Source organism: Cervus canadensis, chromosome 27, assembly GCF_019320065.1.
Source record: "Cervus canadensis isolate Bull #8, Minnesota chromosome 27, ASM1932006v1, whole genome shotgun sequence".
In the NCBI taxonomy this organism is placed as follows: Eukaryota; Metazoa; Chordata; class Mammalia; order Artiodactyla; family Cervidae; genus Cervus; species Cervus canadensis.
Window position 1 is genome coordinate 38,213,177 of NC_057412.1, and position 27,635 is coordinate 38,240,811.

The 27,635-nt window shown below is 38.3% G+C and overlaps 2 protein-coding genes across 2 annotated transcripts in view; both read left to right on the forward strand.

Moving 5' to 3' along the window:
• Window positions 1-9,479, forward strand: part of ARL6 (ADP ribosylation factor like GTPase 6) — a 33,359-nt gene extending 23,880 nt beyond the window's left edge. The window contains exons 7-8 of the mRNA XM_043448974.1: window positions 1,700-1,755; window positions 6,786-9,479. Coding sequence (XP_043304909.1) covers window positions 1,700-1,755; window positions 6,786-6,811 — 82 coding nt within the window. The 3' untranslated portion in view covers window positions 6,812-9,479. The remainder of the gene's footprint in view (window positions 1-1,699; window positions 1,756-6,785) is intronic.
• A 17,045-nt stretch (window positions 9,480-26,524) lies between these two features.
• CRYBG3 (crystallin beta-gamma domain containing 3) overlaps window positions 26,525-27,635 on the forward strand; it is a 123,473-nt gene continuing 122,362 nt past the window's right edge. The window contains exon 1 of the mRNA XM_043448664.1: window positions 26,525-26,877. Within this exon, the coding sequence (XP_043304599.1) occupies window positions 26,729-26,877 (149 nt within the window). The 5' untranslated portion in view covers window positions 26,525-26,728. The remainder of the gene's footprint in view (window positions 26,878-27,635) is intronic.

Genomic DNA, 27,635 nt, shown 5'->3' on the forward strand with positions numbered 1-27,635 from the left:
TGTTTGCATTTGCATTTTTACAATCTTGAGAGGGAGACAGATAATAAAAACATCAGTTGGGAGGGTGAAAAAAAGAAGTAGAATAGTAAGAGAAAGAATAATGAATGTGGTCTCCCTCTGAGACATAATTGAAGTCAAGAAGCAATTCACAAAAGGTTTGGAGGAATAACTTTTCCAGATAGAGAGGCCAGCAAGTGAGAAGGCTCTGGGATGAGAATGTGCCTGATGTTTTCTGGAAGCAGCAAGAAGTCCTTGCTGGCTGGAACAGAGAGGTAGGGGGAATTGTAGGTGAGGCCCCTGAGAAATAACCAGGGGCTATGTCACATAGCTCCTTGCAGAAAATGGTGAAGACTCTGGCTTTTATTCCAGTTATGAGTCTTATGATTTATTTGAAAGGAAAGGTAGAATTTAAACATTTGGGAATTATTAGGAAAGATGCAGGATTTTTAGAAATGTAGTGACACCTCCACCAAAGGAGAAGGGTTTCTTCGTAGCACTGTATTCTTATGTGGAACTAGAAGTTTGTGATAAAAGTCAATACATTGGTCATTCTTGATACTAGTATTTCAACTACTGATGTTTTGCCATTAATAAAGGTAATCCATAGTTTGCTTTGAATAATTGCATATCTCATGCTATTTGTTTCTGTCTTCCTATTTTAAAATAATTCTATGATAAGTCATGCTGTTGGTCCAATAAATAATTCCTTGAAAGTTATTTCTCTTTTGATTAGAATCAAATTAACTGTTTTAAGATAATTTAGTACATTTTAAAATCATACTTCAGCACACTAAAACAATCTTAATCATACAGAAAATCTAATTATGTATACTAATTGTTATTAGATAATTATATCAGTAACATGTTATGAGAAACTGTCCATCTGAATCTTAAAAAAAGATTATTTCATACTCAAAAAATCCTCTACATTTTATTTAGTTTATATAATTTTTATTATTTATAAAATAATATTACAATAAGGATTTAGGCTTACTTTTAAGAATGGAACAACAATGAAAAGACCCTGTATTCAATGTTTTATATGCATATCTCAAATATTTAATTCTTACAATAATCACATGAGGCCAGTGGTAATATTCTCGCATTTTACAGAAGCAAAAACTGAAAGCCAAAGAGTTAAACAACCTATCGAGGTCTGTAAAACCAATAAATATAAAACTATGTTTGAAGTCTACTGGGATTTTTTAATTTTACCACTTTACCAGAGTTACAGTTACAGATTTATTCCTTTTAGATATCAATTTTAATTTCATATAAAGTCACTCCATCCTGTGACTAAATTATAACCCAAGTAAAGCATTTCTAATAAATAAATGCTATTGAATCATTGGGGCTGGTAGGAGAAAGTAGGATGGTGTGCTGTATAATCCCACTACTGAGAGAATAACTCAAAGTATATGTTTTGTTAATGCCAGTCCAAGTAATATTCCTAGAATAGTAACATTTTAATGATATATTTTTACAAATGTCCATATAAATTAATGAATAGTTTTCTCATGTCTTGATCCTAAACACTCAGACTTTTATATCCTATGTATATTCAGTTTCAGTACTTAACCAGTTTTGCTCAGATATGTTATTAAATATATTAATTTGCCATATGACAAAATTATAATTATTTATTCATACAGTTTTTTGATGTAATGAAATGGATATTTTTCTGTTGGTTTTATTTCAGTGCTAGTGATGCCATAAAAGGAGAAGGATTGCAAGAAGGTGTAGACTGGCTTCAAGGTACATCATAAAAAACTGCCTCTTCAGCCTTTATTTTCTTTCCAGTCACATTTTCTGTCCTTTTTTATATTTTGTTTTTATTATATCACTGCCTTTTTCCCTCTTGTTTCCGTCTATTTCTGCTATCAGAAAATACAATACAGTAAGTATCCAATACCTTGCTCCATTTACTTCAATTACATTTTTATAAAGGATTTATTTAAATAAAAAGTACTTACATCAATATACATGACAACTCTAGAATATAATTTTAATTTATAGCCATAAGTTTCTGTCAGATCTAGTAATAGAAGCACATTTGAATTTTGGGATAAATTTTAGACTTACTGTCAATAAAAATCTTTGTGGCATGTGTCTTTCAAGAGTCACGCTGTCCTCCACATATAGCTCCATTTATACATAGCATGTTTCTACAAATTTCAGTACTCATATTTAGTACTGTATATGCTGGTATTCTATTAGTGTTTCTGTATATCACAGTTTTCTATATGTTATTCATCAAAATAGCTATCATAGTTGGTACAGACTTACTATACCAGGGATTAAATTAAGATCTATCATTTTCCCTAAGGTTACATTGTCTACAAGACATAGGAATGGCTTTGAAGCACAGTGACCCACACAGAGAAATAAAATGTGAATGTGCATGAAACCAAGTTCTATAAGTCCTTCTTATTATAGGACCCTGAAGGTCAGGCAAAAAAATTTCCATTTTTGAGCAGGACAGTGGTTGATTTCTTTTAGGAAACTCCCTGCCCTGAATAAGGGTGAATAATGAGATTAACTTGTTAATCCATGAGCTGTGGTCTTGTGGCTATAAATTTAATTTCTCTACACATCCTTTTTATTTCAGTTATATGTGATTTTTTTCTTTTTTCTCTACTGTATGTCATGGTGGATCTAAGGGTAGCCTGCTTATTACCATACATAAAGAGACATAACACTTCTTTGGTCCAACGTACTAAATGTATATCTAATAAATATTTGTGTTATTAGTAAAATGTGGTGTTCTAGTTAACTGCACAGACTGTTGTATTTTTGTTTCCCTCTTTTGTGTTTATAGAGTCATCATGCCATTTACCATTACACTGCAAAGAACCTTCTAGTTACATGTTACAATTAAGTGAAACTTAACTGAGAACCTCTAAAAGTTCTCAGAATCACTAGTGGGATTTTTCTTGGAACACAACAATTTAGTTTCTCAGACTGTGTAAAGAAGTGGTCAAAGTGACCCCTTTATGGGACTGATTCCACATAAAGCAAATTACAAAGGAACATTCTAGAGAAGACACTAGAAACATATTTTCAACCTTTATTTCTTATTTTAAGTACTTATTATTGCTCACAGCAGAGAATAGTGTGAATGGAAACCCACAATTGTTCATAATAAAAAATACAAAGCACAGTACTTAACTGAAAATAAGTGATGGTCATCTGGATTTTAAATCATACTTTTTCTTTTGTCTGTAACAATAAGGCCACTAGGTGTCAGTAGTGATCCAACATCACAATGCCACTTGCCAACTCTAATTTTTGTCATTGACTTTTCTGATCCATTATCTTTGTATCTTAACTCCCAAATCTTTAAAAGAAGGATACATTATTGGGAAAAAAAAATTTGTGCCCTTGTGTTGCCATATTATTTTATGTAAACTTTACAGTTCTCTGAAAGGTAAGTAGTAGTATCCCCATTTTATGTGGGCAACATGATGTAGAAGTAAAAAACACTTGGACTTCTGAGTCTGTCAGATATATTCCACTACTTGTTAATTATTAACTAATGTCTTTATATTATCCAGACAGTTTTCCTCATCTGTAAAATTAAAAAATAAAATACCCAGAATTGCCACACAGATTAAATGAGATGCTCTATGTATTAAAGTGCCTAGCTTAAGAAAGCACTCAAAAAATGTTCAGTTTATCCTTTTACCTAACTTCTCTGTTTAACAGAAGAGGAAACTTAATATGCAGATTTAAAACTATCAGTTTGGTTTTGAGTAGGAGATCCTTTGTTCATAATTTCTATGTTATAGTAAATAGTTTATATTTTTGATGCTCCTGTCTTTGGATTTGAAAACAGGTAAAAACCTACTTTGCAAAATAAGTAGCAGTAAATTTAGGAGACTAGTCTGTGCCTCTGCTTGTATCAAGTTTTTCTGTAAATCTTTGAAAGATGTTCTGAACTTATGTCTCTTCATTTTCCTTGCAAAATTCTGAAGTTTCCTAACATCGTAAACAAGAAGGCTCTGGTTCATTTTGGACCAGTTTAATTTTATTATTTTGAATTTAAGGTTGAAAAACTGAGGATAAAGTATTAAATGACACATTTTGTGCCATGATTCTATTCTCTTTTGGAGGGATTGTCAATTACGGCCCTAAGAGAAGAATCTCTAAGTAGACTATTAAGTATTTTTTAAAACCACCAGAGAATATATAGAAACTATCGCAGAAGTGTAAGTTGTTTTCTAGCTCTGAAACTTAAATATTTATGAAAAAACAAAACATTATTCCACATGACTCATGAACTTATTCACTGAGTCACTTTATCTTATGGGAAAAGTTTATAATGCTTCCAGTTTTTATATAAGAAATTTATAAACTATGTACAGGGACATTCCATTGAAAAACAAAGGATTGGACACACACTTAGTTTCATCCCCTCTTCAAATCTCACTAAGAGTGAAGAGACTGAGAACAAAAAGAATGGGAGTGATAAATATGGCAACCAAATTTTGAAGCCAAATATGTGATGAATGTTGAATAACTTAACAGACTTAAGAGAGTGGAATTCTAAGCTAGCACTGGAGAAAGCTGGAAACCATCCTAATTTACCCTGCAGATCTCTTCAAAGGCTCAGGAATTGATGGAAATAAGAAATAAGGACGAGGTAAGACTGAAAGGAGACGCACAGGTATACATCCGTGCCCCAGAAGAAGGTTGAAGGTTCATTCTTTGCAGAGAGTCACACAGTATCTCTGGAGTGGAGAACGCTGAGCACAACTGTGTGTTGGAATGCTAAACTGAAAATGAGGAGTAAATGAGAGTTTGATGTTGAAGGTTATAACCATGTTCTGCTTTCTCCTGTTTCTCCTAGAAGACACTGGCAATAGGTAGAAGAAAGCCAGCTTTGAGGAGTCAGACCAGCTAAGAGAAAAGATCTAAAGGTGTTAACGTTAGAAATTCTCAAGGAAATGGCCTAGCTATACACTAGGATGAAGATTACTTTTGACAAGCCTCACACATTTAACAAAATTCCAGTCAACTTTATAGTGTTCACTTATACACATGAGAAGATAGCAAAGGATTGCCAAGTATTTGAAGACAAAACTTTAGGAATTATGGAGCAAAAGAAAAAGTTTAGAAAAAGACTTTAGGGAGAACATTTCAAAACACTATTCAAGTATCCTCAAAGAGATAAAAGAATGTGTTATTTTCATGAATATGACAAGAATACTAATTGAAAAAGAACAAAAATATGAGTTCTTGGAAAATAATAATACAGTAGTAGAAATGGTTGGGTGGCATCACCAACTCGATGGACATGAGTCTGAGCAAGCTCCAGGAGATGGTGAAGGACAGAGAAACCTGGCATTCTGCAATCCATGGGGTCACATAAAGTCAAACACGACTCAGTGACTGAGCAACAAGTAGAAATGGAAAACTCAATCAAAAGAAGGTAAAATAGAGACATTCTTTAAGAAAGTACGAAAAAGACAATGGGGGGAGAAAAGATAAAGGAGTCATTTATGAGGCCCAAAATCCTAGTAAGAATTTCTGAAAGAGAACAAGGAAAATAGAGGGAAGTCATCAAATCATAAAGCATTATTTTCCAGAACTGAATGATTTAGAGCCCAAAGCGGTGAAAATATTCCCACACCAAGGTGCATCATTAAAATCAACACCAAAGATGGTGGAAAATTCACCATATTTCCTGAGAAGAAAATAAGAGATTTCATCCAAAGATTTCCTTAGATAAGGAAACAGTAGCATCAGACTTCTCACCAGCAATACCTGGAAACACTTCCAGTGCCTGAAAAAGTCTAAGGAGAAAATAATATTCTCAGGCATTATCAGTGTATTGTAACTGTAGAGAATTAAGACATCTTCAGCCATGTAAAGTCTCAAAAGAGTTCACTTTCTATACAGTTTATTAATACTAAAGTAGCCACAGAGGTATACTTGTCAAAAACAAAGGAATAAAGCAAGAACAAAAAAAAGGTACCATGAAATAGGGAAATCTGCACAAGAAAGTTGGGAAGGAACCCCTAGGATGGTAACACAGATCCTAGAATAATAATGAAAGATCTCATATGAAAATACCTGGACAAGCATGGAGAACAGCTGGGTCAGATTAAAGAGTCTGCACAAGACTATAAGGGAGAGTTCTTCAAGAAAGTGAAGATGATCGACCAGTTTAATGCCTCATACTAGTAAAGCCTGACGGTGTGAGAGTAGTGGATTGAATTATAATGTTAACTACATTAAAAAAAAAAAGGCAGGGTTGGGGATGAAGAGCAATTATTCACTGCAGGGAAAACAAAATACAGTAGAAGAAAGGAAAAGTAACTGAAGTTTATCCCTTGTCCCAGCTGTGAGTCGCATTGACATAAAACATCACTGTTTTAGGAAAACGGGAATATTGGAAGCATCATGAGGGTGGCAGAATGGTATACAAATTTGTGAGAACTGAAGCCCTATGTTACATTGAATTCAAGAAGTAATGATAAAAGCATATTTAGAGATACAGAGGTAATCACCTAAAAAGGAGTTGGAAGTAGTTACCTGTGAAGGGAGAAAGAAGGGATGAGGCAAGGGACTGATTTTTAACAGAAGCCTCGTAGAACTAGTTGACTCTAATCGGGTGCATGTACAGTGACAAAAAGAAAAAGTATAATATGAGTTGTGCTTTAAAAAAAAAGCAGTTGTATGCATGGGTTTCTACCTATTGTTATAGACTTGTCTTGGATTACTTTAGAAAGTAGATTCTGCCCTGTAGGGACTAATAACTTTTTGTTTGCTTTTGTTATCAGATCAGATCCAGGCTGTGAAGACATGAAAAAATAGTATTTGGAAACCTCAACAGTTTTCAATTCAAGAAATATATATTAAGGCAAACTGAATATTTTACATTTTTTAAAGGTGTCTTTACATCTAAGAATACTTTATAATCTTCTACTTGCATTTATGGACTGTTAATGAGGTTTTTAAGAAGATAGGACTTCAGGTATGCTAATCTGCCCATTAATGATATCAAAACTAAATCTTCCCTCCAAAGAGCTCCCTCCCTAGATTTATCAACTTCTTGGTAAAGGTCTACATTTGATTATAATTAGACTGTTTATAAAGTCAGAGTTATCTCAGTACCCCATCATGATTAATGATATCTTTAATGCATTTTATTTTTTAATTGTCATCCAAAAATATAGTTTATTATATGACTTTGTAGTATGATGTGCTTGTGAAAAAGAACTTTAAATATTTATAAGGGTCCTTGGGTAAATTAATATATATTAAAGCTTTACTATATGTCACCATCAACATAACATAAAATGTAATGTACCAACTAGTGTGCTTTGTATGCCGAAAAGAATAATGCTATGTTAATATGGCATTTGGTGTTTTACTGTCAAACATTTGCAAATTATCTGAGACCAAGTTAAACAGAATTCATTTATTCAGTGAATACATATGAAACATCTCTGTATCTGTACTAGTTTGGTATTGTCCTAGGCAATGGTGATATAAGGTGAATAAAACATGTTGTTTATCCTCAGAGAACTTAAAAGATAATGAGGGAAAATTTGAGAATCTTTTCTTACATAGTGTTTAATTTACTTCATTGGCTGAATGAAAATATTGCATTTTAAGATTAGTTATTACAGTTGATTTTATTCTTTCTTCTTTTAAATTGTGTCCAGTTTACTGTGGTACTTTGTTAAAATAGACTGTGACTCATCAACTATGATTTTCCTGTGCATGAACTGCTGCAAAAATGTTCTTTAGAATTTTAAACATACTTCTGCCATCTACTGTTTGCAAATTGTGTTGCTTCTCACAACTTAGAGACTACTTGAAATTGTAAACACTAAATAGAAGCATTCGTTTTTAATCGAATCAATCACTGGGGAACTGTGGATAGAGCAGTGGTGTAAATCCTGAAAAATATCCCATGTAAAGGAAAACTGTAATATACAGTACGTAGCATCTTAAATATCCTTAGCTGTGAAAGTGAAAGAAACAGAAGGCAAAAGGTAAATGAGTAATAAAGGTGTATTACAGTGACTACAGTAGTGGCATGTTTCACAGAAATTTGAATATAATCATTTTAAAACTATAGTAAAAATTGTATAATCCAGTTTCTCTTAGTCCAGAAATCCCAGTGATTTGGAATTTGGCAAATTGAAAATTACCCAGACTATTCCAGTGATCCAGCATTTTAGCTAGCTTGCCAACTTCTCATAAATGGTTTTGATGAGGATACAAGATGAGTCTCATTAATCTAGAGTTGCTTCAAATATAAAAAAGATGTGAAGATGAAAACACTGTAATTCAACAAAAAATCTGATACGCTGTAACTATTTTAGGAAGATGGAGAAAGTGGTGGTGTAAGAGAATTCAAATCCTTACCTACCATAAGGTAACAATAATAATAGCTATCATTGTATTTTGAGCAAAATATTATTACACATATGGTATTGTGCATCTATCCTGACAATAACCTTAGGTAGTAGATTCTAGTATTTGTTTTACAGACAAGGAAAGGACCTAAAAATGTTGTTTGTTTAGGTCACAGAGCTAGTAAATGGTGGTTCTGGGATTCAGAACACAACAATCTGTTTAAAATAGGTGATTCAAGAGCTAAGAGTAATACTGATTTTAGAAATATAGAGATATCTGCCATAAGAATAGCTAAAAGGATAGAAAAGTCTTCACTGGGGTGGGAGACTAGGATGGGTGTGGAGGAGGTCATGGACAAGGGACTACTGTTTTATTTATTTATTTTTGCTTTTTGTTTTAAGTCTGTTAACACTTCAAATTTTAAACTGGGCAGAAATGACTATGATAAGAATAATTCTTCAAACTCTGTTAATACTGAGCTAATTAGTATTCCACAGACTACAGTAGTCCATGCCTATGCAAATACGTAGAAGAGTGTACTGACTATTTCCTTTGTTTCCATAATCTCCAAATCTAGTTTATAAACATCCATTCGTACTCTGTGTTCATTTAAAGATTATGTAGAAGCAAGTTGGGCTTTAGCGGTCACAGCATGCTATATAAGTATATACACTGAGGGTATTGCATTTGTATTTAACATATTATGCAGTTAAAATGTATTTAGGCTAAAGCAAGGGTTTTTTTAATGTTTAGACATCATTGTGTTACAAAAATTAATTCATTATGCTCTGCATTTCAATATGACACCTCATAAAATGTTGAAAAGTTAGCCTGTTGTATATTTTGCATTTAAATGTTTATAATGTGGCCCTATTCAGCCTGTGCCTTATAAATCACAAAAGAGCTGAGCTGTGTATATTTTTCATTTGTAGGTTGTCTGCTAAAAATTATGAATTATCTTCTGATTATTTATTTATTTCCTTTGAAATTTTCAGCCCACCATGTTGTGATTTCTATAAATATATGCAGTTACCCTTGAGAAAACTTAAGGCAAATAAATGCTGCATGTAACTCTGGTACATTAAAATACTGTGCATTTTAACTGACTCAGTGCATATTTTCTGCCTTCTGATTATTCCTTCTTTGTAGTTGTTCAGTCACGAAGTAGTACCTGACTCTTTTCGACCCCATGAACTGCAGCACGCCAGGCTTCCCTGTCCTTCACTGTCTCCTGGAATTTGCTCAAACTCACATCCATTGAGTCAGAGATGCCATCTAACTGTCTCATCTTCTGCTGCCCCCTTCTTTTCTTGTCCTTAGTCTTTCCTAGCATCAGGTTCTTTTCTACTTAGTCAGCTCCTCACATCAGGTGGTCAAAGTATTGGAGCTTCTTATCTTCAGCATCAGTCCTTCCAATGAATATTCAGGGTTGATTTCCTTTAGGATTGACTGATTTGATCTTGCTGTCCAAAGGACTCTCAGGAGTCTTCTCCAGCCCCACAGTTCGAAAGCAGTGATTCTTCAGTGCTCAGCCTTCTTTATGGTCCAGCTCTCACATCCATACGGGACTACAGGGAAACCCATAGCTTTGACTGATATGCGGAGCGTGGGCCGCAGAGCTTGCCGGCTTCAGTGACTCTGAGTCCTGTGCTTTGCTGCCCGTGTTCTCTGCCTTGGCAGGCATCGCCTCAACCACTGGACCACCAGGAAAGTCCTACTTCTTTCTTAAATAATTATTGGAAAGGTGAACAATTAGGTGCAAGTGGCTGAAAAGTAATGCTCTTTTTAAAATTTTTAAGTTAATTATTTGTTATTTATTAGCAGGCATATTCTTTACCACTGGACCACCAGAGAAGTCCTGAGAGTGATGCTCTTTGAAACCCCTCTGTGGCACCCCCCCCCCCCACCAGTTATATTGATGTCCTGATCCTCTGAAGTCTTTTTTCCTTCTGATGCTGAAGCTGAAGCTCCAATACTTTGGCCACCTCATGCAAGAGTTGACTCATTGGAAAAGACCCTGATGCTGGGAGGGATTGGGAGCAGGAGGAGAAGGGGATGACAGAGGATGAGATGGCTGGATGGCATCACCAACTCGATGGACGTGAGTCTGAGTAAACTCCGGGAGTTGGTGATGGACAGGGAGGCCTGGCGTGCTGCGATTCATGGGGTCGCAAAGAGTCGGATGCGACTGAGCGACTGATCTGAACTGATAGAAGTTTCTAGGGTTCTCTATGGAAAGTCTTAATATATTCTATTTAATTGAACCATATGGCATTGCCATTTTGTCAGCCCAAAGCAGCTGAATGAAAGCTTAGCCTTAATGTAAGGTCACCTGGAAACTTTTAAGTGGCTTAATTCTTTACTAAGTGTCAAAGCAGACACAACCTAGCCTGGCCCAAAAAGGCCCTATCGTTAAAAATATGCCCACAGTACTCATAGTTCTATGCCTCAAACCAAGCCAGTAATCAGAGATGTCTTTTAAGATATATCATTTCAGACACATTTTATGAGCCATTTCAGATTCTCTCAGACTCACCATCTCATTTTAGCTGCCACTGCTTGTAGGCTCTAACCAACTATATGTAGGTGCAGAGGGCCCTATTTTTGTTCCCATGTCCCCACCACTACCATTCTAAAACATATATAGCCCAGTAGGGGAACCATTGACAAGTGGGAGACAGAACTAGTGAATAAATTCTTCCCTTTTTCTGTTTCTCCCATTAATCGTGGACTGTCTTGAGTCTCTCTATATATAGCTTCTGGGATGAGTCCTCTGACTCTTAACAATTAGTCATATTTAACAGCATCCAGCTCAGTAATATCTCTTTGTATTGCCACTCTCCTAACCGGCTTAATCCTCCTTTCCCATAACTCTACTTCCTAATAAAATAATGTAAAATCTCTACTTCAGCAGTGCCTTCTGAGGAACCCACGCTGTATCCAACGATGTTCTCAAATTTTCATCAGTCACCTATGGTAAAATACATGCTGAAGTTTGAGAAGTATTCCTCTAGGACTTTTCCTTTTTTACTTTTTTTATTTTATACTGGAAGAGAATTGATTAATGTTGTGTTAGTGTCAAGTGTAAAGCAAAGTGATGCAGTTGTACAAGTATCTATTCTTTTTCAAATTATTTCCCCTTTAGGTTATTACAGAATATTGAGCAGAGTTCCCTATGTAATGGTAGGTCCTTGTTGGTTGTCTGTTTTAAATATAGCAGTGTATACATGTCAATCCCACACTCACAATCTATCCCTCCCCTGCTCCCTTCCCCTGTGGTAACTGTAAGTGTGTTCTTTAAGTCTGTGAGTCTGTTTCTGTTTTGTAAATAAGTTCATTCGTATCATTTTTTTTAAGATTCTGCATATAACCAGTATCATATGATATTCACTTTTCTCTGACTTACTTCACTTAGTATGCCAATCTCCAGTTCCATCCATGTTGCTACAAATGGCATTATTTCATCCTTTTTAATGGCTGAGTAAATATCCCATCATATATACAGACCACATCTTTTTTTTTTCTGTCTCTCTTTTCAGGCTTTTTTACTCTCACGTTACACATGGTTCTTGTACATGGTAGAAGAAATGATTTACAAGCCTTCCAATCACTTTCAGTCGAGTGTTCTTTAGGATATGTGTGAAACATTATGAGTTTCCTTCTCAACCCTCCCTGCTAAAAAACAGTTGCTGTTCTGCATTCACCCTAATATACCATTTGAAAGGAGATAGGCCTAGTTTTGGAGAAGGAAATGGCAACCCACTCCACTGTTCTTGCCTGGAGAATCCCTGGGACGGTGGAGCCTGGTGGGCTGCCATCTATGGGGTCGCACAGAGTCGGACACGACTGAAGTGACTTAGCAGCAGCAGGCCTAGTTGTGACATCTTTTCAGCCTTCCCCAAGTTTTATCTCCAGACTTCACCCAATTTTTATGTCTTCCTTTATTTTTAACTTGATTACGTCTGTTGCTTTCACTTTAAGTTGGACTACATCTTTATCCAGTCATCTGTCAGTGGACATGTAGGTTGTTTTCAAAGTCTTGGCTATTGTAAACAACACTGCAGTTTAATATTGGGGTGCAGATATCCTTTAAAACCATGTTTTTCTCCAGATATATGCCCAGGAGTGGGATTGCTGAGCCACATGGTAGCTCTATTTTTAGTTTTTTAAGAGACCTCCATTCTGTTCTCATAGTGGTTGTACCAATTTACATTCCCACCAACAGGAAAAGAGAATTCTCTTTTCTCCATACTTTCTCCAACATTTATGGTTTGTAGACTTTTTGATACAGAAATTAGTTCTGCCCTCATAAAGTTTTTTAATCTATTTTTATTGCAATATAATTGCTTTACAATGATGTGTTAGTTGCTACTGTACTGCAAAGTGAATTAGGTATATGTATACCTGTATCCCCTCTTTTTTTCATTCTTCCCACTTAGGTTACTACAGAGCATTGAGTAGAATTCCCTGTGCTATACAGTAGGTTCTCATTAGCTATCTGTTTTATACATAGTAGTGTGTATATGTCATCCCATTCTCCCAATTCATCCCACCCACCCCCACACCCCTAGTATCCGTGCATACATTCTCTACATCTATGTCTCTATTTCTCCTTTGCAGGGAAGTTCATCAGTATCATTTTTCAAGATTCCACATATAAGCAATATTATATGATATTTGTTGTTCTCTTTCTTGTTCACTACACTCTGTATGACAGTCTCTAGGTCCGTCCTCATCTCTACAAATAAGTGGAAGGAATTTATTTGCAGCCTGCATTCCAAAGGACACTGCATGGTGTATATTGTGTCCACATTTGTTGAATGGATGAATATGTAAGCCAGTGTGCTATGTTCAGTCACTTAGTTGTATCCGACTCTGCAACCCCATGAACTGTAGCCCGCCAGACTTCTCTGTCCATGGAATTTTCCAGGCAAGAATACCAGCATGGGTTGCCATGCCCTTCTCCAGGGGATCTTCCTGACCCAAGAATCAAACCTGCGTCTCCTGCATTGGCAGATGGATTCTTTACCTCTGTGCCACCTGGGAAGCCCCATGTAAGCCAACATTATATGTAATTTTTGCCTTGGTCCACACATTTGCGGGGCATATTAAATTTGGAATGTTAATGAATGTTAATTTTGATTATGTTAATCTAAATAAAATATTATTCAGTGATTAACTATTTTTATATGTTCATTCGGGCTTCCCAGGTGGTATGTGAGCACACATATATAAGTTCATTCAACTTCTATTCATAAAGATATTCTTAAGCTTCTAACCACAAGGTCCTGGGCCAGCAGTAAGTGATCGTTTAGGTTCCTAATAGACCAGCCTTCCTACAGTTAACTATAATTTCTGGCCAACAACAAACATTCCAACTACCTGAAAGTTATAGAAAATGAACAGAAGCAGGCATGTTTCAGAGGGGAGTTGAAACTTAAGAAGAAGGCACTGGCATGGGGTGAGTTTCCCTTTTTGAACCCTTTAGCCTGAGGACAGGCCACAGTCACAGCGTGGGGTGGCTAAATAGACAAAACTGGCTATGTTTTTGGCCTGAGGAAGAGAGTACAGACCATGAGACAACTGAAGCCACTGCAAAATGAAGGGAGGAGCATTCAGTAAGGAGCGATCCAGACAATGGGACTCTAAAATTCTGAGCATAAACTTTCCTAAGTCTCCAGGTAAGCCTCAACGCATGAACAAATGGCAAATTCAAAGCGGCTTTCAGTTCAGTTCAATTCAGTCACTCAGTCCTGTCCGACTCTGCGACCCCATGGACTGCAGCATGCCAGGCTTCCCTGTCCATCACCAACTCCCAGAGTTTTCAGCTAAGGCTAAAATAATCAACTGAGATTTGATCTGGTGTCCTCAATGAGCAAAAAACAAGTTTGAGGTTTGAGTTTAACCAATTTAACGTTTCTACAAAATGAAAATTGCAACACGTTTTGGAATTATTTAATAGAATCCACAATCTTCACAACATACAGCATTCAAAATATCTAAGAGACAATCTAAAATTACTTGTTTTTTTTAATTAATTTTTATTGAAGTAGTTGAAATGCAATGTTGTATTAATGACTGAAAGTGAAAGTTAGTCTCACCGTCGTGTCCGACTGCGATCCTGTGGACTATAGCCTGCCAGGCTCCTCTGTCCATGGAATTCTCCAGGCAAGAGTGCTGGAGTAGGTTGCCATTTCCTTCTCCAGGGGATTTTCCCAACCCAGGATCAAACACAGGTCTCCTGCATTGCAGGCAGATTCTTTACCAACTGAGCCACTAGGGAAGCCCATATTAATTATTGCTCTATAGCAAAGTGACTCTAATACATATATATACATGTTTTCATGTTTTTTCCATTATGGTTTATCACAGGGTATTGAATATAGTTTCCTATATTACAGAGTAGAACCTTGTTTATCCATTATATATGAAATTTGTAGATCTAATACTAGACAATACAGCACTACTGCCATTTTTAGGGGCAAAAAATCACTTAAATCACTAATCATAAACATGGACTAGGTGACTTCTTAGATTTCACAATAGAAATAATATCAATCTTGTAAGTTAGAGTGAATTCAAGGTAATAGCCACAAGAAAGGCAATTTATACAAGATGCCAAACAATTGTCAAACTGTTTGATTCTTGTATACCCTGTATTTTGGTCCTAAATTAGATATCTGGTTAGTAGTAAGACTTCCCCTGCCTGATTTACTGGTCTAACCTGTCTCAGTCAATAATTGCCAGATGTAAACTCAGATTATGTAAGTCGAGTTAGTATCAGTTCAGCAGTTTCTCTACTTGCATATTTCTCATACTTTATCATTGTCATCTACTTTTTAATTTTGTGATTATTTTAAAGGATAAAGCCAATAGTTCACTTACATGTACTTTCATATTAACATATCAAAGCCCTTGAATACCTATGTTACTCACAATATTTGTACATTCACAATATAGTTGTACCCACTGACTGTAGTATCCCCTAACCAGATCAGATGCCAAATATCAATTATATGTCTGTTGATGGCCCAATGTTGAGCTCCTACTGAGCTCTGATATGGCTTTCTGACAAGTGTGACGTTTGTAATATAAGTGTTTCAACAGGTGTTTTAACTGGTTATGAGTGCAGAACTTTCTGATCCATGTTTCTGGAGCTTGACTCATGAAGTCTGTCCCTGACCTCAAGTATGGTCTGCCCAAGTGATACAGTTAGGCACTTTCTTCTTCCTTTTTCCCAGGTATGTCCAACTTTTCATGTTTATCACACTGTCCTGCAGTTTGTAACTGTCACTTCTCTTTCTTTCTTTGAGACTGAGTTTCTTGAGGATGGATCACATTGTGTATTCTAATCACCAAACACAGGACCTGGAAGTATTCAATAAATGTTTATTGAGCAGATAGAAGGCCATAAAATACTTCTGTAGATGGGATATTGTTTGGGACTTTAAAAATTTTTTTTTTAATATATATTCCTCCCACCAACTTTCCTAATCCAGTGTGATGCAACTAGTACTAGAAGAAAGACTACTAGGTCAATGATCTTGATTTAGACTCTATCTAGATCTTTATTTCAGAATTTTCCATTTTCTTATTTTTTATTTTTCTGAAATGTAGACTGATTAATAAACTTTTCAGTAAATATATATTGTTTAAAAGTTTCCGACTACCTTCCCCACCTACTAAAGGAAGAGTTTTTCTAGCAGCTACTTCTTAAATTTTATTAAAAGATTTTACCAAATTTGACTGAAAGTTTCCTTTCTAATCTAGATTGTGTTTATTTAAACCACAGAGACTAAACATACCTATGTATGCATGCTCAGTTGCTTCAGTCCTGTCTGACTTTGCAAACCTATGGACTTTAGTCCACTTAAGTGATAGGCAAAATCAGAGTGAAAGTAACAGAATTTAAAATGAATAAGTTAATTTCCTTTCCCCTCAGGCTGCATATGGTTGATAATTTTATAAAGTTCTATACTGTGGTGTGGTCAGCTATTTCATTTGATGATATACATTGTTGGTCTTTTGAGATAGAGTTCCTGTTAAACCAGGTGGAAGGAGAATCACCATTTTTGGAGTTACTTAAAACCAACCATGAAGTTGATAAAAACAAGGTTCATTCAATTGTCTTCCAGACTTGATAACTGAAAGTTGCATGTCAATACATTCACCTGTAGGAGAAATAAACCAAATGACTTATGATGTAAACTGACTTCCCAAAGTACTTATTTGGGGAGCTGAAAGAAAAATAAAATAGAAGATACAATGTAGAAATGAATGACATTTAAGAATGGTTGTTAATATGACCTCAATTATGAGAATTATCTTTTTACTTCAGTATTAGAGTCAAATATTCCTATTGTTACTTCTTGTCTTCTGTATTACATTTTTTTCATGTGAAGTGAAGTTGCTTAGTCATGTCCGACTCTTTGTCACCTCATGATCTGTAGCCTACCAGGCTCCTCCGTCCATGGGATTTTCCAGACAAGAGTACTGGAGTGGGTTGCCATTTCCTTCTCCAGGAGATCTTCCCAACCCAGGGTTTGAACCTGGGTCTCCCGCATTGTAGGCAGATGCTTTGCCGTCTGAGCCATGTAACTCCTTTTACTATTTACCAATGAAAAGCTGATTAGAAGAGGTGAGGAAGGAATTTAGTTGCTAATATATACTTATGGAAATAACTGATGTAGGCTGCTTTTGTTCATTATTTGCAAAACCAATTAAGTTACTGTTTGATGAATTTTTACAAGTTTTTCAAAATAAAAGTGGGGTCATCAAGAAATGTATTTATTGTACTTATAAAAAATCAAAATTGTATCTTTTACTTTTATAAGCTCCATATGGATGTTTTAGAACTCACTGGTCATTGCAAACACCTTCTTCCAAAACACAAGAGAAGACTCTACACATGGACATCACCAGATGGTCAACACTGAAATCAGATTGATTATATTTTTTGCAGCCAAAGATGGAGAAGCTCTATACAGACAGCAAAAACAAGACCAGGAGCAGATTGTGGCTCAGATCATGAACTCCTTATTGCCAAATTCAGACTTAAATTGAAGAAAGTGGGGAAAACCACTAAATCATTCAGGTATGACCTAAATCAAATCCCTTATGATTCTACAGTGGAAGTGAGAAATAGATTTAAGTGACTAGATCTGATAGACAGAGAGCCTGATGAACTATGGACGGAGGTTTGTGACATTGTACGGGAGACAAGGATCAAGACCATCCCCATGGAAAAGAAATGCAAAAAGGCAAAATGGTTGTCTGAGGAGGTCTTACAAATAGCTGTGAAAAGAAGAGAAGTGAAAAGCAAAGGAGAAAAAGAAAGATATACCCATTTCAATGCAGAGTTCCAAAGAATAGCAAGGAGAGATAAGAAAGCCTTCCTCAGAGATCATTGCAACGAAATAGAGGAAAACAATAGAATGGGAAACACTAGAGATCTCTTCAAGAAAATTAGAAATACCAAGGGAACATTTCATGCAAAGATGGGCTCAATAAAGGACAGAAATTGTATGGACTTGATAGAAGCAGAAGATGTTAAGAACAGGTGGCAAGAATACACAGAAGAACTGTACAAAAATGACCCAGTTAATCACAATGCTGTGATCACTCACCTAGAGCCAGACATCCTGGAATGTGGAGTCAAGTGGGCCTTAGGAAGTATCACTACGAACAAAGCTAGTAGAGGTGATGGAATCCCAGTTGAACTATTTCAAATCCTAAAAGATGATGCTGTGAAAGTGCTGCACTCAATATGCCAGCAAATTTGGAAAACTCAGCAGTGGCCACAGGACTAGAAAAGGTCAGTTTTCATTCCAGTCCGAAAGAAAGGCAATGCCAAAGAATGCTCAAGCTACCACACAATTGCACTCATCTCACACGCTAGTAAAGTAATGCTCAAAATTCTCCAGGCCAAGCTTCAGCAATATGTGAACTGTGACCTTCCAGATGTTCAAGCTGGTTTTAGAAAAGGCAGAGGAACCAGAGGTCAAATTGCCAACATCTGCTGGATCATCGAAAAAGCAAGAGTTCCAGAAAAACATCTATTTGTGCTTTATTGACTATGCAAAAGCCTTTGACTGTGTGGATCACAAAAAACTGGAAAATTCTGAAAGAGATGGGAATACCAGACCATCAGACCTGCCTCTTGAGAAACCTGTATGCAGGTCAGGAAGGAACAGTTAGAACTGGACATGGAACAACAGACTGGTTCCAAATAGGAAAAGGAGTTCGTCAAGGCTGTATATTGTCACCCTGCTTATTTAACTTATATGCAGAGTACATCATGAGAAACGCTGGGCTGGAAGAAGCACAAGGTGGAATCAAGATTGCCGGGAGAAATATCGATAACCTCAGATATGCAGATGACACCACCCTTGTGAGAGAAAGTGAAGATGAACTAAAAAGCCTCTTAATGAAAGTGAAAGAGGAGAATGAAAAAGCTGGCTTAAAGCTCAACATTCGGAAAACAAAGATCATGGCATCTGGTACCATCACTTCATGGCATTAGATGGGGAAACAGTGGAAACAGTGGCTGACTTCATTTTTTGGCTCCAAAATCACTGCAAATGGTGATTGCAACCATGAAACTAAAAGATGCTTACTCCTTGGAAGGAAAGTTATGACCAACCTAGACAGCTTATTAAAAAGCAGAGACATTACTTTGCCAACAAAGGTCCGTCTAGTCAAGGCTATGGTTTTTCCAGTAGTCATGTATGGATGTGAGAGTTGGACTGTAAAGAATGCTGAATGCCAGAGAATTAATGCTTTTGAACTTTGGTGTTGGAGAAGACTCTTGAGAGTCCCTTGGACTGCAAGGAGATCCAACAGTCCATCCTAAAGGAGATCAGTCCTGGGTGTTCATTGGAAGGACTGATGTTGAAGCTGAAACTCCAATACTTTGGCCACCTGATGCGAAGAACTGACTAATTTGAAATGACCCTGATGCTGGGAAAGATTGAGGGCAGGAGGAGAAAGGGACGACAGAGAATGAGATGGTTGGATGGCATCACCAACTCAATGGACATGAGTTTGAGTAAACTCCGGGAGTTGGTGATGGACAGGGAGGCCTGGCTTGCTGCAGTTCATGGGGTCACAAAGAGTTGGACATGACTGACTGACTGAACTGAACTGATTTTTTGGGGGGAGGTGGCTTCCCTCATAGCTCAGTCAGTAAAGATTCTGCCTACAATGCAAGAGACCCGGGTTCGATTCCTGGGTTGGAAAGATCCTCTGGAGAAGGAAATGGCAACCCACTCCAGTATTCTTGCCTAGAGAATCCCATGGGCAGAGGAGCCTGGCAGGCTACAGTCCATGGGCTCGCAAGAGTTGGACATGACTTAACGACTAAAACAACACCACCACGGATTTTTTTGGTACTACATTTAGCAATATTTTGTAAGGAAACTTTATGAAAGCTTGTTAATGATATTATTGTTTTGTAATAGACTATGGAAGATTTCCATAGGTAAGAATCTGCACTTTATCACTCCAGAATATAAACAAAGTAGATAGATGTCAACTCCATTCTATACAAAGAAAATTCCCATGAAGGAAATAATGCTAATCTCAATTTTAGATTAGGTAGCGTTCCCATGTGAAAACTGTGGTTCATCTTATATGACAGCATGTATCACATCCAGCTGCTTTCTCTTTCTAATCAAAACATTTGCTTGCAATAACAGCTGCCTCTGTGCCTTGTTTTTAAACCATTTGCAGCAAATCAAACTGGGAACAAGGTGTCCACAGTAAGAAAACTCAGGATTCTGGGACATGTCTTTTCTAAAACTTCAAAATAAGAAATGCCAATTCACAAACCAATTGTCTTTTTCCTCTAAAGCTTTGTTTCATGAGCCCTAAGAAGCAAAATTTACAATCAACACTAGTATACTGAAGTCCAGAGATTTATAAGCAATTGTTCTTTTCAAAATTTGTTGTTGTTCAGTCGCTAAGTCATGTTCAATTCTTTGCAACCCCATGGACTGCAGCACCCCAGGCTCCTCTGTCCTTCACCCTGAGTTTGCTCAAATTCATGTCCATTGAGTTGGTGATGCTATCTAACCATCTCATCCTCTGATGCCCCCTTTTCCTTTTGCTTTCAATCTTTCCCAGCATCAGGGTCAGTTCTTCACATCAGGTGGCCCAAGTATTGGAGCTTCTTTGGCAGCAGTCCTTCCAATGAATATCCAGGGTTGATTTCCTTTAAGATTGATTGGTTTGATGTCCTTGCTGTCCAAGGGGCTCTCAAGAGTGTTCTCCAGCACAATTCAAAAGCATTTAATATTGTGTATCAGATATGTGCAATACAGTACATAACTTCTGTACTCATCACTTATTTTGGAAAAACAGAATATAGGAACCGAGTTTTTCATATAATGGTACATTATTCTTCTGAGATATTATCTGTGTCATGCTTATGAAACTGCATTACTAAAAGCAGTCATATTGACTACTACATATGACTAAATTATAGGTAGCATTTGACTCAAACACAAGACACATCAAACTGAATTAGTATGAATAACTATTTTGGAATATGTTTTATAATCAATGGTTTGGTATCAGCAAATTTTGCACTGTTTTTGAAGGAAATATTTGATTGTTAATGTCATAATTTAGTAAAGCATTCATTTTGTTTATAAGTATCATCATCATATCAAGGGAAGAAAAGAGGGTATGTAATTTAGGTCAGACCAACACATCTTAAGCATTAAAAGATGTGTGTTTGAAAGATGTCAGTCTCCACATGTTCTGGAAATAAAAACCAGATAAACAATACAATAGAACTTCATGCATCCCATATAAGTCTGACTAACCAATCACTTAAAATTTCACCATCTGCTCTTACTGAAGCAGCAAGAGTGAGGCGTTTTCTGGTGTTACAAACCATGATGATCAGAATGTAACAGAATGAGAAACACTAACAGGATTCCCCTCCACCCCCACACACACACCCTTTCTTATTTACTGTTGTGGTTCTTAATGAAAACCTGGGCTATACAAAGAAAAGGGGAGGATGTCCCCTGCCCCATCTCCTAATTGAGTGCTTATATCCAGTAATAGCTTTTTGCTGCCCTGGGCAGCATGACATTGCCTCATTTGGCCTCACACAGCTATTATTCCAGGAGGCAGCTAGTGAAGTGCCCCAATCCATCTGCTTGCTTTTCATGGGCTGGTGCTTTCCTTGATGTTGACAGCTGTCTTAATATTCCTGGGCCACCTGCCACATAGTAACTACTGTGCTGTAATACACACACAGAAATGTATCCCTCTGGTGGACTTTTTAGAACAAAAAGCATTTCTAACCCATGCTTGCATCCTTGTTGAAAGGCTTCAGAGTCAGCACTTTATTCTCATACTTTTGAGGAGTAATGTGCTTCTGCTTTGGGAATGGTAGTTCAGTGTAGTTCAGTGTGATGAACTGGAGCTTTTCTCACCTATCAAATAAGCTATTGAATTGCACTCTTTTTGTGGAAGTCATGGTGGTCACAGGAAGCAGAGGAAGATAACAAACTGACAGTTATCCCTTCTAGTGAGCCTTCATGGAAATTCTAGACCAAGTTGGCATGTGTGCATGCTAAGTTGCCTCAGTCATGTCCAACTCTATGAGAACCCCTGACTGTAGCCCACCAGGCTCCACTGTCCATGGAATTCCCCAGGCAAGAATACTGGTATGGGTTGCCATTTCCTCCTCCAGGAGATCTTCCCAACCCAGGGATCGAACCCATGTCTCATATGTCTCCTGCATTGAAGACTAAGTTGGGGTCCATCCTATGTATGCTCATAGAAAGACTTTCTCTTTTCCTATCTGCTCTGCTCATCTGTTCACCCCATCAGACTTGTGTCTTGAGGGAAATCTCTTGGTCTTATCACTGTATCTCTAAGAATGAGTATGTTTCTGATCCATAGTCAGCACTCAAGGACAAATCCAAGTTTTAAGGTACCTGGTACCTTTAAGGTACCTTAAAAACCTGAAGATTTTTGCAATTTCTCTTTAAATAAAAATATTTAAAATTAAAAATAAAAATTATATATATAAGTGAATGAAAAAATAAATCATACAAATGACCAATTTTAAATGATTGATTAATATTACAAATGTCACAGAGTCTAGAAAAACAGCATTTTTTCCATTATCTGCCTATTATACTTCTATAATATTTTTCTTATATTTTTGTTAGTGTATTTTTTGTATGACATTTTCTAATATTTTCTATACATATAGTGGAAAGATAATAAAGTCTTTCCTTAAATTTGGATGAGCATACTTATTGATAGAAAGGCTAGGTAAGCATACAACATTATATACCCACATACACACTCATTGTGGTATCGCTGTAAGTTTGTGCCCTACAAACAAATATTATCATAAGTTCTATTTTACATGAATTTCATTTAAAAGTTTGCTGCATTTACAATTATAAAAATTATATGCACTACATTATTTAACATATAACTGTTTTGAGAGAAATTACATCAATTAGAAGTGATTCTTTTAAGTTTTGTCTTCTGTTGCCTAAAATAGTTTTCCACAAATCACCTTTTGCTATTGTTCAGTTTGAATCTTGCTTCACCTCTACTATTAGAGGACTTAGGATATGTTTATGTCACGATAGTGCCTCTGGTCCCGTATCTTAGGTGTAATGCTTGGTGAGTTGCCCAATGAACAAACTGAAATTAAAGCAGTTACATCTATTCTTTGGAGAAACTGACAACCACATAAATACATCCCACTAAATCCAAACTAAAATCCACACCACACATTTCCCGGCATGTCCTAAAGGGCCTCCAGTAACTCCAATACCAACTGACTCTAGGAATAAGGTGATGGAGGGAAGATCCAAGTGGAAAGAGATTGTGGTCTTAATTGTGCAGTTTAAACATTTGCTTTTGTAAATTTCGTAAATACCACCAAGTGATCACATTCCTGAACTCACCTTGGAGGAGACCGTGCCAATGAGATGACTTGAAGCTTCGGCTTCATCAGCCTTACATTAAATATACTTGTAACATACTCATTAAATGAGGGACTGATCATTTCTTGAAAAGTAAATAAATGAAAATTCAGGAGTCATTGATTTATGACTTTAAGCTAATTTTTCATAGAGTTTGCAAAGCATTTGAATGCAAGTGTACCTGGTGCCCTGCCTCCATTAAGGCAAACTTTGCCTATGAAAAATTAGCTTAAAGCCATAAATCAGTGACCCCTGAATTTTCATTTATTTACATTTCAAGTACTGATCCATTCCTAGATGTCATCTGCTCTTACGTTCCGAACTCATTATAATGAATTTCTGAATACTGAGTTCTAAGAGTGCATTAGGAAGTCTGTAAAAAGGTTGAATTTTAGAGTTGTAAGGATCTTAGAGATTCTAATTTAGCACAGTCAGCTTCATTTGTTCATTCAGTTTTTCTTGAAGACATTTAAAGAGTATCTATGATAGAAGCATATTTATTGTGAAGCTGATGAAGCCAAAGTTTCAAGGCACCTCATTGCCATAGTCATTTCCAGTGTTAATTCAGAAATGTGATCACTTGGTATATGGGGCTTCCCTAATGGCTTAGATGGTAAGGAGTCTGCCTGCAGTGCAGGAGACCCAGGTTTGACCCTTGGGTTGGGAAGATCCCCTGGAGAAGGGAATGGCTACCCACTCCAGTATTCTTGTCTAGAGAATTCCATGGACAGAGGAGCCTGGTGGGCTATAGTCCATAGGGTCACAAAGAGTCTGACCCAACTGAGTGACTAACACTTTTTTTTTTCATATGACTATATATAATGAGTTTGTATTAGCCCAACTGTTTATTTTAGGGGTCTCTAATAACATTTATATTATCTTATACCTTTGCAAGCTGTTTATTAATAGAGGGATTCTAGCTGGATGAACATTCTACTACCTCAACTATCACCACCAATACTATAAATAAATAGTTTCTAGATAAATGAAGGACTTTACCTGACATGATTCTGATGCCTTCTCCCACTGAGGATAGTGATTATTGAAAAAAATATGACTAGCCCAGCTTTCCCCTTGAGAACTATTTTTTTAGATAAATTATTTTCTCAAAGAAATAGCATTATTAGATAAACCCATAAGTCAGTGATAAACTGTACTGGCCCCAATAAGATTTTATCCCCAGAGAAACATCCTGAAAAGTCCACCCTCTTGGTAGGTAGTAGGGTGTAGGGCCTGCTTTGGTCATAGAACAAGGGTGGACACATCTGGTAGCCATCTAGCATTCCTTTGGGGAGATTAATTCTCCAGGCCTTCTAGCTGGAGGGAACAACTGGCTTCCTACTCTTTGCTTTCATATTCTCTGGGCTTTCTGGCAAGCAGGCTTTTAATGGAGATTCCTCCCCAAAACAGTAAGACTCAATTGGGAGCTTGACTTGTCTTATTCTAGCTTATTGTTCTAGCTTTTTCCTCACAGGAGGTTTTCAAAAGAGAAAGCGCTGGTCAATCTTGAGGGATAGTTTGGGGTGAACCCAGCAGAAAGAATCTGTACTGATTTAACTTTGGTAGGTTAAACTGAACCAGAACAAATTAAGGTGAGCCTTGGTCTCTGCTGCAGTTGGTAGGAGTTAGAGTGCTTCCAGGAGGCAGCTGCCTTGTGGCAGGAAAGTTCAACAGCCCTCAGCTGATACTGAAATGGGGCTTATGGACATCCTATCTACTCATAAGCAACCTTCTCCTCCTCCAAGACTCCAGTCAGAGCAGGCCAACCTCAGGGTACCTCCTTTCCCCTCCCCCAAGTCAGAACTGCCTTGGACATTTCATTTTATCTCATTTACTTGTATAGAATTTTTAGCAAACAGGTGTAAGATAATCCCTTTTATCACTTCTACACCCTCTCAGGGGCAGCTTGACTTTAAAACAAACCGCCTGGGGTGAACGGGCCCCTTGATGTTTTCCCTACTAGCCACCAGGATATACAAAACTAAAAAAACAAAAAGCATCTATGCTACTATATTAGTGAAATAAGACAGAAACAGAAGGACAAATACTCACTGTATTTGGATTCACTTATACTGATGAATCTAAAACAGTCAAATCCACAGAAGCAGTGTGGAAAGGGAGTTGCCAGGGGTTGGGGCAGGGGAAACAGGGCATTATTAATAAACAGGGTATTACTCAAAGAGAAAGTTGAAGTTATGCAAGATGAGTAAATCTTTGAGTTCTACTTACAGCACAGTGCCTGTAGTTCACGGTACTGTATTATATACTTAAAACTTTGCTAACAGGGCAGATCTTATGTCATAATTGTTTATAATAATAAGAGAGTGGGAGGAAAGGTCTGGAAGTCATGGATGGTTTTCTAGCATAGACTGTGCTGACAGTTTCGTGGTGTATATTTATCTTTAGTCTCATTATTACAGCTTTTTGTATGTATAAAAAAATAAAACTAAGAAAAGTCAAACGACTGTATTTAGACATAATTCAAAGTAAATCGTAAGGACCTTTTGGTTTCCAGATTTCCGTGACGTCTGTGTAATGACTACAAAATATTTGTTTCAGCATAGTTTGAATTACACTTGTTTTTGATCAGCGTCGTTTTTGCAAGAGGGCTCGCCGGGAAGCAGTATGTATTAATAACACGGAGTATGACAAATACCAAAGCACATCTGGGTTAAGGTGAGTTACCCCACAGAGAGCAAGCCAGCCGAACCAGAAAGGACCTGTGGACAGACCTAACAGGCACCTATGGCGCCCTCCACTTCTGAGACTGGGCCACGAGGTAGCCCCAACTTTTTCAGCCCCGGGAAACTGTTTAAGGAATTACTGTTCGTTAGCTGAAAGGCAGCCCAGGGCACTCTAGTACCGCAGTTTAGTTCATGAGCTTCTTTCAAACTTTAATTCACGAACTTGTTTCAAAAGTCTGAAAACCGTCCCGTGCACTGACTGGACGACAGAAAAACAAATCAGTAATAGAAAAAAATGAGCGAAAAGACAAATGGGCTGGCAGGCTGAGCTCTTTGGGGCGGGAAGCCCGGAGCCCGGCGCTGCGGGGTGGCGCGTCCCCGCCGGATCTCACGCCCGCGCAGAGAACCGGGACCGGCCCGCGGCGGCGGCCCGGCCCGGGCTCGGGGCGGAGCCGCGGCCTCTGGCTCCTCCTGGGGGCGGGCGGCCCGGGGGTGGAGGGAGGAGCCGCCTGAGAGCACGAGAAGGAGTCGTGCGGGCAGCCCGTCGCGCCCGCGCTTCTGCCGCCCGGGATGGACTGAGCCGCGCCGGCCGCCCGCGCCGAGTCGCTCCTGCCGTCGCTGGGTCCCACGGCCCCGGGCCGGGCTCCGGACACCGCCTCACGCGTTCCCAGCGGACGGCCTCGGACCGGCTGCCGCGCCGGGGAGATGTCCGGCGGCCGGAGGAGGGGCGGCGCCCCCTGGCACAGCTTTTCCCGATTCTTTGCTCCCCGAAGCCCTTCCCGGGACAAGGAAGAGGAAGAGGAGGAGAGGCCGGGGACAAGCCAGCCGCCCGCGCCGGGCCGGGACGCTGCCAGGTGGGAGCCGCGGGGGTCGTCGGGGGCCCGCCCCGACTCACGGGACGGGGGGTTCCTGGCCCCGGTGCCCGCAGCCGGCCGCTGTCGGCCAGGCTGCGCTCCCCACTTTCTGTTCTCCTTCCTCCATTGCTCAAGTTTTTTCCTTCTCTCTCGGTTCCCGCGCCGCATCACTTGGTCTGCAAAACCGGGTGAAGCCCGTGGCCAGCGGCCGGGCCAGCCCCCGGGGCGCTCAAGCCCCCCATTTCCGTCCCCGGACGGGGTTCGGTTCCCGTCCCACTCTCGCCCCTGCTCTGAGTTCTCCGGTAGAAGCGAGTCCCCCGGCGTCCAGCCGGCGGTAATGCGAAAGAGTAGTGAGCCCAGCCGTCCGCCAGGGCGAGGAGGGCGCGATCCGAAAACCACTCCGACGGGAAGGTAACGCTTTGGCGCGCCACCCGCGCGGCTGGGATTTTGCCGTCTTAATTGTAGATTTTATATATACATATATATATTTTTTTTTTTAAAGAATGATGATGCTGAGTTCCCAAGATCCCATCAAAATATCAAACCGTCGCTAGGCTTATTTACCATTGCCTGACATTTAAATGATGCCACCCTTCTTTCCCCAAATCTCGGGAAAAACATCTGCCTCAAGATCCCAAACGGATTCCAGAAACCTGGACTCGAGCTGTCTTGGTTTCTATAATAATAAAAACGTGCCCCCCTTTTTTGCAGTCTTTTCTCCTTCCTCCACCTGCTGCTGTAAAATCGAGCTTTTTCAA